This window comes from Tachypleus tridentatus, chromosome 9, assembly GCF_004210375.1.
Source record: "Tachypleus tridentatus isolate NWPU-2018 chromosome 9, ASM421037v1, whole genome shotgun sequence".
NCBI lineage: Eukaryota > Metazoa > Arthropoda > Merostomata > Xiphosura > Limulidae > Tachypleus > Tachypleus tridentatus.
This window is the reverse complement of record NC_134833.1, coordinates 103,324,745-103,339,218: the sequence shown is the minus strand read 5'-3', so window position 1 is coordinate 103,339,218 and position 14,474 is coordinate 103,324,745. Positions and strand designations below refer to the sequence as shown.

Below are 14,474 nucleotides of genomic sequence, written 5' to 3'. Positions count from 1 at the left end.
AACATCCACCCATGTGCTTGCCGTGTGTGGCGACCCATGAAGGGGAGGAGAGGATCCTGGTGGTTGAGGGGTCCAACCCTAACACACCACTTTGGCCTTGAATTCCTGTACATGGGCAGCCCTTGGGTGGTCCCGCTTGGGTCAATCAGCTGGTCCACTTGTGCTAGGGTTAACCAAGTACCAGTGTTGGAAGTTCTCAACAGGTGTTGTGGACAATCTGATGCTGGTGTTTGGGTACAGTGCTTACAAAACCCTGGCATTGCTGCAGTGTCCTTGCTTGACATCATAGTGCATCCCCTCATAGGGATCCATAGTGGGTAGGGTCAGTGGATACCAAAATTTCCTTTTTTCCTATGGATCCTCCAAATACAAATTTAAATAAAATAATGAAAAAACAGTAAATAGGTAAATGACTGCATCTTGAAGTTTCTGAGCAGCAATCTTCAACTTCTGTACCACCTGTTGTACCTCATTTTCTTATCCTACATTCTCTTTCAGACAAACTTTTAGGGCAGATATCCCCCTTTTTTATTCAGAAGGGACTGGAGGGACTTTCTGGCTCTCCAAAGTCAGTAAAGAAGCTTTGATCTGGAGACATATTGGTGGAAACATCCACATCTCAACACAGTGAACTCTTGAATTCAAAGGCAATTGGGGATATACCTATTGAGGTTACACCTCATGCTACTTTGAATTCATCACAAGGAGTTATTGTTGAGAGGGGTTTGAAGAACATCCCTGAGTCAGAGATTCTCACTGCAGAAACACCGTGAGTGGAGAAACCAGTGAGGTGTATCTCTACTTGCAAAGATGAAGTTACATTGCCAACCAATATTCTCGTACTGACATTTACATCACCACGTGCACCTGCCACCATCAAGGCAGGTTATCTTAATTCAGGGTATGGCCGTACATTCCAAACTCTATCCAATGTTTCCAGTATCAAAGATTTGGTCACTCAAAGATGTCGTGTCGTAGTTTCCTGACATGAGCTCGTTGTGGTGGGAAGGACCATGGTACTTATGAGTGTGAAATGGACCTACATTGTGCCAATTGCAATGGCTCTCACCTGCCCTACTTTCATTCTTGCCCTAAATGGTTGGAAGAAAAAGAGGTGCAGTGTATGAAGACAATTCATAACATTACTTAACCTGAGGCTTGAAAATTGCTGTCCACCACTTTGTCTTGGATATATGCTGCTGCACTTTATTCCACAAATACAGTGTGAGTGCATACAGATCTATCTGTGCCTCCAAAAGAATTGTTCCCAAAACAAATGAAAAGTTTCTGACCTCCATGGTTAAAAAAGTTGATGAATCAACTTCTACACCCATCTGTCCCTTCCATACATTCCAACAAACCCAAAGATCCACATCCTTTGGTACCAGGTACAGGTGTTTCTTTGGATAAATCTTCTCCCACCCTAAGATGCAAAACAATCATTCATTCATGTCCTCAGTCACTGGAATCCCCTTCCAACAACAAAGACCTACCCAATTGACCCAGGGCAGGATCCATGGAGGTCGATAGACTTTCCTCAAATAAGGACAGTAAAGAAAAAAGACATGGTCATATACAGAAGGGTTCTCCAGCCACTTCGCCTACATGCCATTAAAAATGGCCACCTTGATACAGTGGAACTGTTGAGGTTTACGTTCTAATCTGGATGACATCAAAACACTGATTGCTTCCAACCATTCTGTATGTCTTTTCTAATAGGAAACATTTCAACAGTTTTCTTTCTACAGAAATGACAGATTGTGTGATGGATGAGTGCATGGAAGGGTGGCACTGTTGGTTGATCAGCATGTGCCCACCCTGTCTTTGTCACTCAACACACACTTGGACGCCGTAGCAATTTGTGTTTCCTTGGGTCATACCTTCACTGTTTGTAATCTCTACTGGTAACCTGGAGAGACATATGATCAATCAGACCTTGATGCTCTCATTGAACAGTTGCCATTTCCCTTTTTTATTCTGTAGGGACTTTAATGGACATCATCTACTCTGGGGAAGTGCTGATAGGAGGGGTCGCTTTGTGGAGCGTATGGTCTCTGGTCACAACCTTTCTCTTTTCAATACTAGTTCTATAACTTATTTTCATGCACCTAGTCAATCCTTTACTGTTATTGATCTCTCTGTTTGCTTCCCTTCATTATTCTTCCATTTTTCATGGAGGGTTGACAATAATCCATGAGGCAGTGATTATTTTCCGATAATTTTGAGAGAGACTGGCTATGGTCGATGCCACCCAACCCACGTGCTGCTGTGGAAGCTGGATCAGGCAAACTGGGCCTCTTTCACTGTTCTCACAGAAATCAATCCTGCCATCATCTGTCAGCCATCAATAGACGACTGTGTGGCACCAGTAACTGACTGTATTATACAAGCAGCTGCTCAGTGTATTCCTAAAACCTCAACACATTTTCCAGTATATCCTCATCCGTGGTGAAATCTTGCCTGCCACATGGCACGGAAGGCTCAAAAATGGGCCTTAGATGCTTTCCGTAGATATCTCGCATTCTCAAACCGCATTGCTTTCCAACGGGCCTGTGCACATGCTTGGTGGATAAGACATCAAAGCCAGAAGGAATCTTGGATAGAGTTCACAACTGGCATATCTTCTACCACGAGTTCGAAAGTCATATGAAACAAGATTTGATAGGTTAGTGGGCAATATAACTCTATCTCCCTCTCAATCTTGCTCTCTGATGGCCAGGAAGTGGCTTATAACCAAAACATCGTCAATACTCTAAGTGAAAGCTTTTGCTGGGTATCTAACACTTCTGCTTCTTCTTCCACCTTCTTAGCCATCAAAACTCGGGCAGAACAATCTCCTCTTTCCTTTCAAGCTGATTGTTTCTATGACAATAATCATCCCTTTACACTGGTGCAATTGAAACTTGCTCTTCATTGGTCTGGCAGTACATCAGTTGGACCAGATGATGTACACTATGACATTCTGCTCGATCTATCTCTTGATATTTTTTGAATTGTTTTTAACTGGATCTGGCAACGGAATGTTTTTCCTGATGCTTAGCACCAGGCTATTGTCCTACCTTTCTCTAAGCCTGGGAAAGATCCCAAGATTCCTTCAAACTAATGTTCAATTGCTTTGACGAGCTGTCTCTGTAAGACCTTAGAGAGGATGGTTAATGCTCCTCTTGTTTGGTTCCTCAAATCAAACAACCTCCTCTTGCCCACCTAGTGTGGGTTCCGATGACAGCGCTCCACCTTGGACCACCTGATTCAACTTAAAGTCAATCAGAGAAGCCTTTCTCAAACGACAATGTCTTGTATCAATATTCTTTGGCATTGAGAAGGCTTATGTCACAACATGGAGGTATGGCATTTTGCGAGACCTTAATACATATGGGTTACGTGGCCATTTACCAATGTTTATTTAAAAATTTTTAATGGACAGGAGATTCAAAGTCCATGTGGGTTCGACACTTTCCGGTTTTTTTTCTACAGGAACTTGGAGTCCCTCAGGGCTGTATTTTGAGTGTCACACTTTTCATAATAAAGATTAATGCCATCACTGAACAACTTCCTCTCAATGTTGCAAATGGGCTCTATGTCTGACTTTCACACCTCATGTCAGTCGTCGCACATGAGATATATTGAGCGGCAACTACAAACTGCCCTCAATTGTGTACTGAAGTGGACCACAGCAAACGGCTTTACCTTCTCTCTCTCTAAAACCATTTGCAGGCACTTTTGCTGCCTTGATCCTGAACTCTGTATCAGTGAAGATGTGCTGTGTGTGGTCCCTGAGACCAAGTTCTTGGGGCTTATCTTTGACCATAAGCTGACCTTTATACTATACATTAAGCAGCTATGGGTCAAATGTACAAAAGCACTAAACATTCTCCGTGTCCTCTCTACCACCCCTTGTGGAGTGGATCGATGTTCTATCCTAAAGATATATTGTGCTCTTATTTGATCGAAACATGACTATGGATCACTTGTCTATGGCTCTGCTAGACCCTCGGCCTTAAAGATGCTGCACCCCATTCATTATCAAGGACTTTGGCTCTGCACTGGGGGCTTTCTGCACCTCCCCAGTTCAGAGCTTATACATAGTCTCATGAACCTTCTTTGCCATTTGCAACTGCCTTTACTTTATGCTTCAAAACTTCCTTCCTTATCAAAGCATCCCACCTGGGGTTGTGTTTTCCTTCCTCGGTGGTCCATACATTTTCAGAACAGATGATCTGCCATTGCTCCTTTTAGCCTTCATATCCAGGCACAGTTGGATGAATTGGGTCTGTCCTTGGATAACATTGCAGTGTTCACTGGTCAGCCCATCCCACCATGGCTTATTACCATCCCAAATGTGACCTTTCTTTAAGTCATCTGAGAAAAGCAGATACTCCCGATTGGAAGTACCGTCTTTTATTTACTGAACATCTTTCGAACCATCCTTCCATTCCTATTTATACAAATCAGGTGACTGTATGGGCTCTGCCATGGTTTGCTGTGATGCAGGGGTTGCTTGCATAATTTCCTCTACAGCTTCTGTGTTCACTGCTGAATTGTACACCATTTCTCTTGCCCTGGATCACATAGAAGCTAAGAAGTATTCAAGCTGCACTATTTATGCTGACTCAGTTCTCTACTGGCTCTGGAATCTCTTCACGTCAGTTCACACCCTGTTCTTGCCAATATTCAAAACTGACTGGTTCATTTCTGTTTAACATCTACTTCTGTCAAGTCTTTCTGGATACTGGTCCATGTTGGTATTTGCAGGAACGAGCTTGCCAACACCGCAGCTAAATCTATCTGCTCTGGCACTATCACCGCTATGCCTGTTCCATGTATGAACTATGGTTCTGTATTCCAAGCTCGGCTCCATGCCATTTGGTAGGCGACTTGGAATGAGGAATATGAAAACAAACATTTCCAAATAAAATTCTGTATTGGACTTTGGCTCTTGTGCTTTCTTAAGGATCTGAAAGAGGAAGCTGTTCTAACTAGACTGCATTAGTCACAGTTTTTTAACTCATTGTTTTCTTTTATCTGGAACTGATGTACCAATGTGTTGTTTGTATAACACTCAGGTCACAATAAACCACATTTTACTGTCTTGCCTTTGTTATGACTCTCAACAACAGCACCATTTTAAACATGTTCTGTCCCAAGGTTTGTACATAATGTTAGACAGTGTTATTGGTGATGGTGACATTATCCACCTTGATAAAGTTTTTTGTTTTTTAAAGGCCATTTATCTTTTTAATGCCATTTAAGTTTTTTAATTTATACATTACGCCTTTTTTAACATGGTTCCCTTTTAAGAATCACAGTCTCTCTAGTTTGATTTAAAATTAGAAAATGGTCGTAATGTCAAATAACTCGAAACCAGGACTGGAAAGGCTATCTTTCAGTGACTGACAATGGTTTTGAACTTACCTGTTAGTCTTCCTGGAGAGTTGTGATAATTATAATTATGCTACAGAAAGTCCTTTACAACGTGTGTTACTGTAGTTTTTCATTTACTGCTGTAGACTAGATATAAACATTGGTTTTAATGCTTTTTTTTAACTTTGTTTTGTTTTACCTCAATTTTCTTTTATGAATTTTACTAAATTTACTTTAATTTTTGCTTTGTGCCATAAAACACCAAACCAACCAACGAACCAACCTTACTACTTACTAATTCCTAGCTGCTGGAGTGGTTAACCATGGAGGTTTGCTTCCTTCTGAGTGTGCTCAGTTCCTATTGGTTGAGAACAGGGCAGTGGTTTATAGACCAGCCTCCTACCACAGACCTGATGTAATATTCAAGCTGCTGGCATGTAATGAATTAAATAATTTCTACCAAGATCCATTTTACCCCTCTGACTGAGCACCATGTGTCGTGTCACCCTTATGTTGTCAGTTCCCACAGGATACCAGTATTGGTTGTAGGTGGACAAGTTCTCACAGGTAAGAGGCCTGGTTACTTTCTGCTTACTGTGGACTGGATGATTTATTCCTAGTGCCAAATTGTTCTGAACTGGAGCTGAACTGCTACCTTGCTGTCCATCTTTTTACTGCTGCTGGGTTGTTAGTTCTAGGGGTACTGGTGTTGATTGTATGAGACATCCACATATAATAAAGCAGGTCTTTGGAATAGATGATCTTCTTCCCTTCCTATTCTCTTGTCCAAAGTGAACAGTAAGGGACCATTTTTCTATCATGGGCTGGATATTCATATGTTTGTCTTGTTGGTGTTGGTTGCAGTTTAACTTGCCCTTATGTGCCCTAGCTACTACACCAGGGGCCCCACCATATGATTCTGTTCTTATTGTGACACATTAATTTCACATGTTACAAGGATACCAGACTCAGAAATACTGAAATCTTATGTGATTGTAACTTGCATACATTTTATTCACACACCCCATGTGCTTCCTTTGAATGCTTTCTGAAGGGGGGCTCTTCTAGGTACTGTTGCATCTATTCCTTTACTAGGTAAACATGAAGTTGTAGCAAAGCTCTGAGAGAAGATAAGGCAGTATATCAAAAATTTTCCACCACTGAAAATATATTTCTAATAGATTTGTACCACTTTCCACTTCTGGTGTCTTTTTCTTTTCTATTGCTCAACCTTAAACTGAAGTTGAACTCAAATGCACAGAGAAAGTCAACTGTGCGAGTTGTGTTGCACTCCTATTGGTGAAAGGTTGTTGTATGTTGTCATACAGCTGCCTCACAAGAAAACATATGAAGGTGGGTGGGAGTATCAAAACTAGTGATAAGTGAAATTTTGCACATATAGAGGACACTATAAGGCAGGAAAAGCTGTTCTGTAAGAGGAGGTGAAAAGCTGTCACAAATACATTTTCAGTGAAGGAAAATATTAACTTTAATTGTAATAAATACAAGAAATGGAAATAACTTTAACAGTATTGTGAATGAAAGGATCTTAGTGTTTTGGTTTATTAGTCTCTTAAGTCATCCAAGCATTTTGCTGTTTCTAGTAGCAGAACAGATAAGGTGTTAGTTTGTATCTACAGAAATATTTATTATTGTATTCAATCTTGTGCTCCATATATTTGACAGGACACTAAACTGTTTAAGAAAGATCAAAGGATGGATATTTGGATGATGTTTAAAATGGAAAGGTTGTCATATGAATGCAGTTTCAGATTCCAAAATTGTTTTATGATGACAAAGAAATGTTAGTGTTTAACCCTTTTGTTACAGATTCAGTATAATACATACGATTTTGTCTCCATGTGTACACGTTAAGTATTTACACTATAATTTTTGAAATAGCATATGCATCTTCACAAAATTTGGTAGACTTTTAGTAAATATAACAAGTATTTTACAAAAAATCAGTTTTTTACAATGAAATAATTTTACTAAAGATTTGTTTGTGAAAATATTCTATATATCTGTATTTTGTTATTTTCTATACTCTAACTATGTAGGGTCTGTCACTTGACTAACCTTGTAACCTTCATTTAAAAAAAAAAAAAAAAAATATAAATTATCCTTTTTTGTGCTAGAATGACTACATATTATAACATGAAAATACAAATGTTTAGTCAAAGTAGCTTAAGTCTCATAAAGCTATATATTTACATATATATATTTTTTATTATATTGACCTTCCACTTGGACATAACTAACATTACGTCACTTGCATTAATGGGGTGTGCATCCACTCAGGTCATATATCCAGTAACATAAAACTGACATTTGGTCTTCTCTGTTTTGGTCATGGACTGGTATTTGGTAATATGGAATAACATTTTGATTATTATACATATATATATATATGAGTGTCTGTGTGTGTACAGATTATTACTATTTAGAAATAAATTATTAAACTTGTTTTTCATAAAATGTAGAACAATAAATCAAGAAGTAAAGCAAACAATTATCTGTTCTCACTACAATCTTTGTACTCAGTTGGTGCTGGACATAGGTTGCTAAGCCTTTTAAAATTTTGCACATGGAAGATATTTTAGATTTTACATATACAGTTGAATAACCAAAAAAATTATAAATAGCTACACTGTTACCATAAAATTCCTCAATCATTTATTAAGCTTAGTAACTAAGGTGTATTTAGATTTCAAAAAAAATATGAAACTTCAAGCAGACTAAAGATACAACCTGTCTCCTTGAAAATTTGGATTGAAAGAACATGGTACCCTTTTCAAAAATTAAAATGGCTAAGATAACCACTCTGGAAACATTCTAAACTGTTGATTTGGTTATTCACATGTCATATACTGGTAAGAATTGAATAGAGTCACTATTTAATTCAGTATATAAGCCACATCTCAGCAAAATAAAAAGATATGGGGTTCTTATTTTATATTCTAGCTGTCAATATTAGTAACTTTTCTATTTGCTGAGCTATCACTATATTTAGTGGAGTAAACACAGTGGCCTCCTATTCACCTCTTTCCATATGTGGAAATGGTCCCTTATATGTAGCTTCTGCATATGATGTGAATAACCAATCAGAAGTTCACAATGTCCTCTTAGTGGTTTTTCTTAACCATTTTCAAATATGACAGTCCTCTCTTTCTTTTGACACAAACCTTCAAGCTTGTGAGTTGAGTTTTAGTCTTCATGATTTTGCATTGTTTTAGATTCAAATACAGATTAATTATTAAGTTTAAGTCACATAGAACATAAAAACATTTCACATCCTCCACTTGCAAAATTTCTTAAGGCTTAGCAAGCTAAGACAAGCAGCAACAAGTTGAAATTTCATAACTAGAAGAGATAATTGTATGCTTTGTTTATTTAATGTCCTATGTCTTAAGAAAAATAAGTACAAGAATCTGTTTGTAAATAGTAACAATATATTTATACATATTATAATAACTGAAATGTGACTGCATTTTACCAAATACTAGTTCACTAAAACACAGCCAAGATAGGTCACTTTGTAGAAACTGATGACCAGTTTTATATTACTGGATGTGGTGACTCGAGTTCACATGCACCACTTTGTAACTTCTGTATTGTTAGTTAGGCACAGCTTGAAAGGTCAATATAATAAAATTAATAAATGTATAACGTGATGAGATTTAAGATATTTAGTCTAAACATTTGTTTAATTTTTATAATCTGTAATCATTCTAGAATGAAAAAGGCATAATTTATGTTCATTTCCTAATTTTATGTGGTGGTTACAAGATGATAGGTCAAATTGACTGAACCCATAAAGAGATTTGTTTGTGAAAATAACATAAAATATGAAGTTTTTCTTAAGTAACATTTGGTGAAACTGTCTTGATATAATAAAGATTTAGTTTGTGAAATTTGAAACTTTTACATGCTTAATTTTCTTTTTCCATTTTATACCAGGCTTATTACTGTAACACATCACTTTTGAAAAGTTTCTCCTGTGTAGCAAGAAGAAATATTTTGTAAACTGCATATTGACATTTTCCAATATAACAAGATAACCAATCTCTTAAACAAGATTTGAAATCCAATACAATTATTTTTCCAAAAGTTAGTTTTTCCTAGTTTTTAGTTCTGAATGTTATTTTAATAGCAATGTCAAATACCAAGGTGGTTATCATTATCTTCTAGTGCCTTGAGATTTGTAAATATTTTTATTCTTATTCTTATCCTCCATAAAATTAAAGGTTTTAAAATAACATATTTGGTGTGCTATTTTAAAATGAAAACAATCCTCTACATCCTCCAGATTCCTAGCTTCTGTGAAAAAAAAAAAAAAGTACTTCAAACAGCCAGCATGTCTGTTTTTAAAGAACAAAGTATTTGCTGTTGCCATCATCCTTAATAATTTTTTTATTCTTTGTAAAATATACCCACAAACAATTATTTGTTAATTTATCAGTAAGGACTTGTTTGTGTTTTGATATAATGAAAGTTACAATAAAGTAAACAGACCTTGAAAAAGGATGACATAACTTGTTATAAGAATTTCAGATAGCAATGTACAGCAGTAATCAACACAAGATTTCTTACTCGCATTCTTGTTGGTAAGATAGTGTTTGTAGTTTTTTAATTTCCTTTTCATATAAAAAAAAATGTTAAGTAGATCCAAGATATGATGGTGATGGGTAAATATTGTTATAATCAGAATATTAAGGCATTCATATTTTACTATTACTAAAGCAGAGCTGAGATATTGACTTGATGACCTAACAGCATCAACTACATAGATCAGTATCATAGGCCTCAATAAACAATTTGAGATCTAGGAACCAACCCAGAAACTCAGGAGCCACGTGTGCCTAATCTAATTTCAGTATTGTTTGCACCAGGAAATTCAGCTATATATATCAGTTTATTTTCACATCAACTGCTGCATGTTAATGATCACATATCAGCAACCACTTGATAATATTGCCTGAACTTAACTGCCTTTGGTCCTGTATGTGTCTAAAGTGCACACACACACTGACTGGTTTAATTGAGAAAGAGAAGAAAAACAAAATAGTGCAAAATTGGTAATGTGACTTGTGGCCTCAGCATTTCATTTCTGAAAAAACCTTGAAGTGCTGAATCTACCATTAGAATCCTCCAAACAAAGTTCACTTTAGGACTTAAAGAATGCAAAATAATTCCATACTTCCAAGAAATCTATTTAGCACATTTCTAGATGAATAAAGTGGAATAAAATACTATGTGCCACAATGAAATTTTTAATTTCCATCGTGGCCTGACACCTGGGATTTGTTGAGGCCCGACATAAAGTAATTGAACATTCAAAATTATGATTTAATTGATTAACATTATGAAAATAACTGATTAATTTTCCACTTAATCCTGTTTTTATTGTTCCAGCTATCCAGGATACACAAAATTGACCATTCTGAGTTTTGTTCTAAGATAACATTAAGAAATTGGTTTTAAATAGAAACAGACTTGTTCCCCTCACTGTTTTATATAATTAATTTTATGTATCCTGTAGGTGACACTCGAATTGGCCTAATGCAGACCTGTATGACAATATATGGTCGTCCTCAGCTTTGTTTTTCTCCAAGCCTCCAACCAGAATGGATGTTAACTTTGATATGTATTGTCATTGGTGCTTTATGTGTCACAGCCACCTTTGGTCTTCTCTTTATGTCTCGATGGAATATTCATGTCATTCCTTATGCAAGATGGGTTGGTTTTTCTGCAAGTAAGTCATATTTTCACATAAGAAAATATCTGTTATGTGTCTTGTAATACAGTAGAATTTTTTAACAAGTGATTCTAGTTTCAGAAAAGTATTTGTTTGTTCAATAAGTTAATAGATTTAAAAATATTTGAAGAATGAGAATGTCCCTTTTTAAAGGCATGAATTAACCTCTTTTAAGCAATATGTTTATTGTATGTATGAAATTACATGCACAGTAATATATTTATGCCCATGTGTGAATCCATCAACTTTTTAATTGGTGGAGGAAGAGCTTAACATGAAGTCCAAATAAGTTACTTTTACATGTATGTATAGGTCTTTTGCTAAAGTTGTCTAAAAAGAACATCAGTTTGGAAAATATTAATAAAACCAGCTAACAGATTTTTTTTAGTAGAAAATAGGTTAAATTAAAATCCAGTCATATCAATTAAAATATTTTTTCCCCTAAAAGTAAATTATTTAGATACTTTAAATTTATTGTCTGTTCAATTTAATAAAACCAGCTAATAGAAATTCTTCTTTAATAGAAACTAGATTAAATTAAAAACTAATCCTCCAGTCAAAAAATCCCCCCCCCCAAAAAAAAAAAAAATTAAAATTCCTTGGCTGCTTAAATTGTGTTATTGTCTGTCCAGCTTTCTATGGTATCATTTGATTTATAGTATTATGTGCAGTGTTTTATCATTGTGGTTACATTTTGCCAGAATTTAGGTTTGCAATAACTGTTTATCTTTCAGTGGTATTGTTCTGTCTGGCGGCTGTTATTTTCCCTCTGGGGTTCACCATGGAGGAAATTGGAGGAGAACCATACCAACTTCCAGGGCATTATCATGTGGGACTGTCATATATATTCTTTGTGCTTGCTTTGTGGATCACAGTAATCTCTGAACTTTTTGCTGGGAAAGTGTGTATGCCTCATTTCTAGGTTCACCCATCTTCTCTGTGATATGTTTCACTAAAACCTGAAGTAAGAAATATCATGGTATTAAAACTTTTAAGTTAACAACCTTGGCATTATAGATTGTCAAAACAATAAACTGACCAACTATTTTAGGAAGAAGGTTTTTTGTTTTTTTTCCCATAAGACTGACATAAGAATTATATCTATAGAACTTTTATGAAGTGAAAGTACAAAGGAGCTTGTGTGATTATATTTTCACTTAACTATTCTGTGTCATTATTTAATTACCTTGACAAAAATTGACTTTTTGAATGTCTTTGTACCAGTGTATATGAAGGATTTCTGTAGATTCTTGTCAACCCATCCATTTTATTAAGAATTATACAAACTAGTTTATTTATTTTTAAAGATACTTGTTTTATTATGTTTCACGAGAACTAGAAACAGATTTTTTTTTCTGCATGTGCATTATATGAACATGTACTGTTGATAATTTGCAGCTGAAGGTTTAGTTATTTATGTGAGGTTGATAATTTTCATGTTTTAGATATAATAATAGTGTGTATGTGAAGTGATTTTTGAACATTTGAGTGATTTTATTCATAATTAGTCTTGCAAGAATTATGAAGAGATGTATGGAAATTATCTGTGTATAAACTTTCTTTTATCACATCCAGAAATTATTCACAAAAATTAAAATACCTTTTTGAGTTAAACTAGTACTTTTATTTGACTATAATTATTGATGAAAAGGTTTAAGGTTTCATGAACTGTTTGAAAGTATTTAGACAATTTAAACTAAAAATATATACAGTACAATGCAAGAGTGTTGAGACAGTCAAAAATCAGATTTCAGACTACTTTTAGAGAACAGTGGAAGGTAAATCAAAAGTGGAACATCAAAATTTTATTGATATTCATATTTAGTACAACAGAAACTCAGTAAGAGTGTTTGAATTCAGCAAACAGTTAATATTTTGTGTGTTCCATTTTTACTTTATGAACTGCAGTCTTATGGGCATTGTTGCAACATATTTAATCAGTGTCCCTTGGACATTTACACCAAACATCTCTAATACACTCCTATAAAATTTGTTTGGAAGTAACTTTTTGATCTGTCAAATCCCAGACCTGCTCAGTTGAGTTGAGCAGATTTTGGATTTAACTCTGTGTGTTTCATTGCATTATTTGAATGACTCCAGCAGCTTCCTTCTTAGCTAAGTTATTTCTGCATAAGTTGGATGAGTGTTTAAGGTCATTTGACAGAAGAATTAGAATCCTTCACCAATAATATGAAATCAACTGGATATAACAAGAGGGATCAGTTATCTAATAGTTCATTATTTCATTTATTTTGTGAATAAGTCCAACCTCATTTATCTGGTCAGCTGTGGGTTTGAGTAATTAATGGACACATAGCAGGGTGGTCATATTACAGTATGTCACAGTATGGGGTCAATTTGGGGATCAGAATGAGGCCTTAAAGGTACAGTACATACCACTACAACTTGCCCATAATACTCATCTTATTACATTTCTGTTTGATACAAAAGTTGTAATAACATCTCTACAATGTTAGCAGGAATCAGTAATCCATGTAGTAATCAGTGTCTTGAATTAACACAAAAGTTCCAGAAGAAAATAAAGATCCAACACAATCACAATCTAACTGAACAGTAGTAATTGTAGCAGTAAATTACAAAATGTAGACAGTGTGGCAGAACAGAGACAATTGATTTGGCTGAGAAAACAGAGTTCTGTTTCTTGCAAAATGGAGGGAAAGGTGACAGGACTTTTAACATATGTGCAGAGTTTGCCCTTTGAACAAATCTTTTGTTCACAAGAAGACCAAAGACTCACCAAACTAGAAATATTACAGATGACAAAGTTTAATGGAGTGTAAAAATATACTGTTGGTTTAATAGTGAATGTATGATCATCAGTACAGCATGAGGTTTGAAGCATTGGGTAGGATTAGTATGTCATTAATAGAGAACTTTAATGATCACCTTGTTTGTAACACCGACAAAACATGGCTACTATCAGTTGATGTATGGTAGGAGCTTCACTTTGATTGACAGGCCTCAAGTGGAAATATGTGAGACTGAGCCAAAATGGCTGTAATTAGGAGTTGGACACTATCTCATAGACTGGTATGAGGGTCTTGACAATATCTTCTGTTGCCTCAGAAGAAAAACACCCCCAAACCATCACACTACCTCTTCCATGCTTCATGGTAGGTGCGATGCATTGAGGTAAGTATCTTTCAACTTTCTTCCAGTTGATGTACAACCTACACTGTGAACCATATATTTCAATCTTGGACTCATCCATCTATAACACACTTTTCCAAACATCATCAGTCCAGATTTTGTAACTTTTAGTACATTTCAGTCTCTTAATATTTGGAGATCAATGTAAAGGTTTTTTAACTGCTACATGACCAAATATTTCATT

At 35.7% G+C, this 14,474-nt stretch overlaps 1 protein-coding gene across 1 annotated transcript in view; it reads left to right on the top strand.

The window, feature by feature from the left end:
* LOC143225930 (uncharacterized protein C16orf52 homolog A-like) overlaps positions 1-14,474 on the top strand; it is a 29,491-nt gene that overhangs the window by 3,911 nt on the left and 11,106 nt on the right. The window contains exons 2-3 of the mRNA XM_076456182.1: positions 10,904-11,116; positions 11,854-12,083. Of these exons, the coding sequence (XP_076312297.1) occupies positions 10,904-11,116; positions 11,854-12,041 (401 nt within the window). The 3' untranslated portion in view covers positions 12,042-12,083. The remainder of the gene's footprint in view (positions 1-10,903; positions 11,117-11,853; positions 12,084-14,474) is intronic.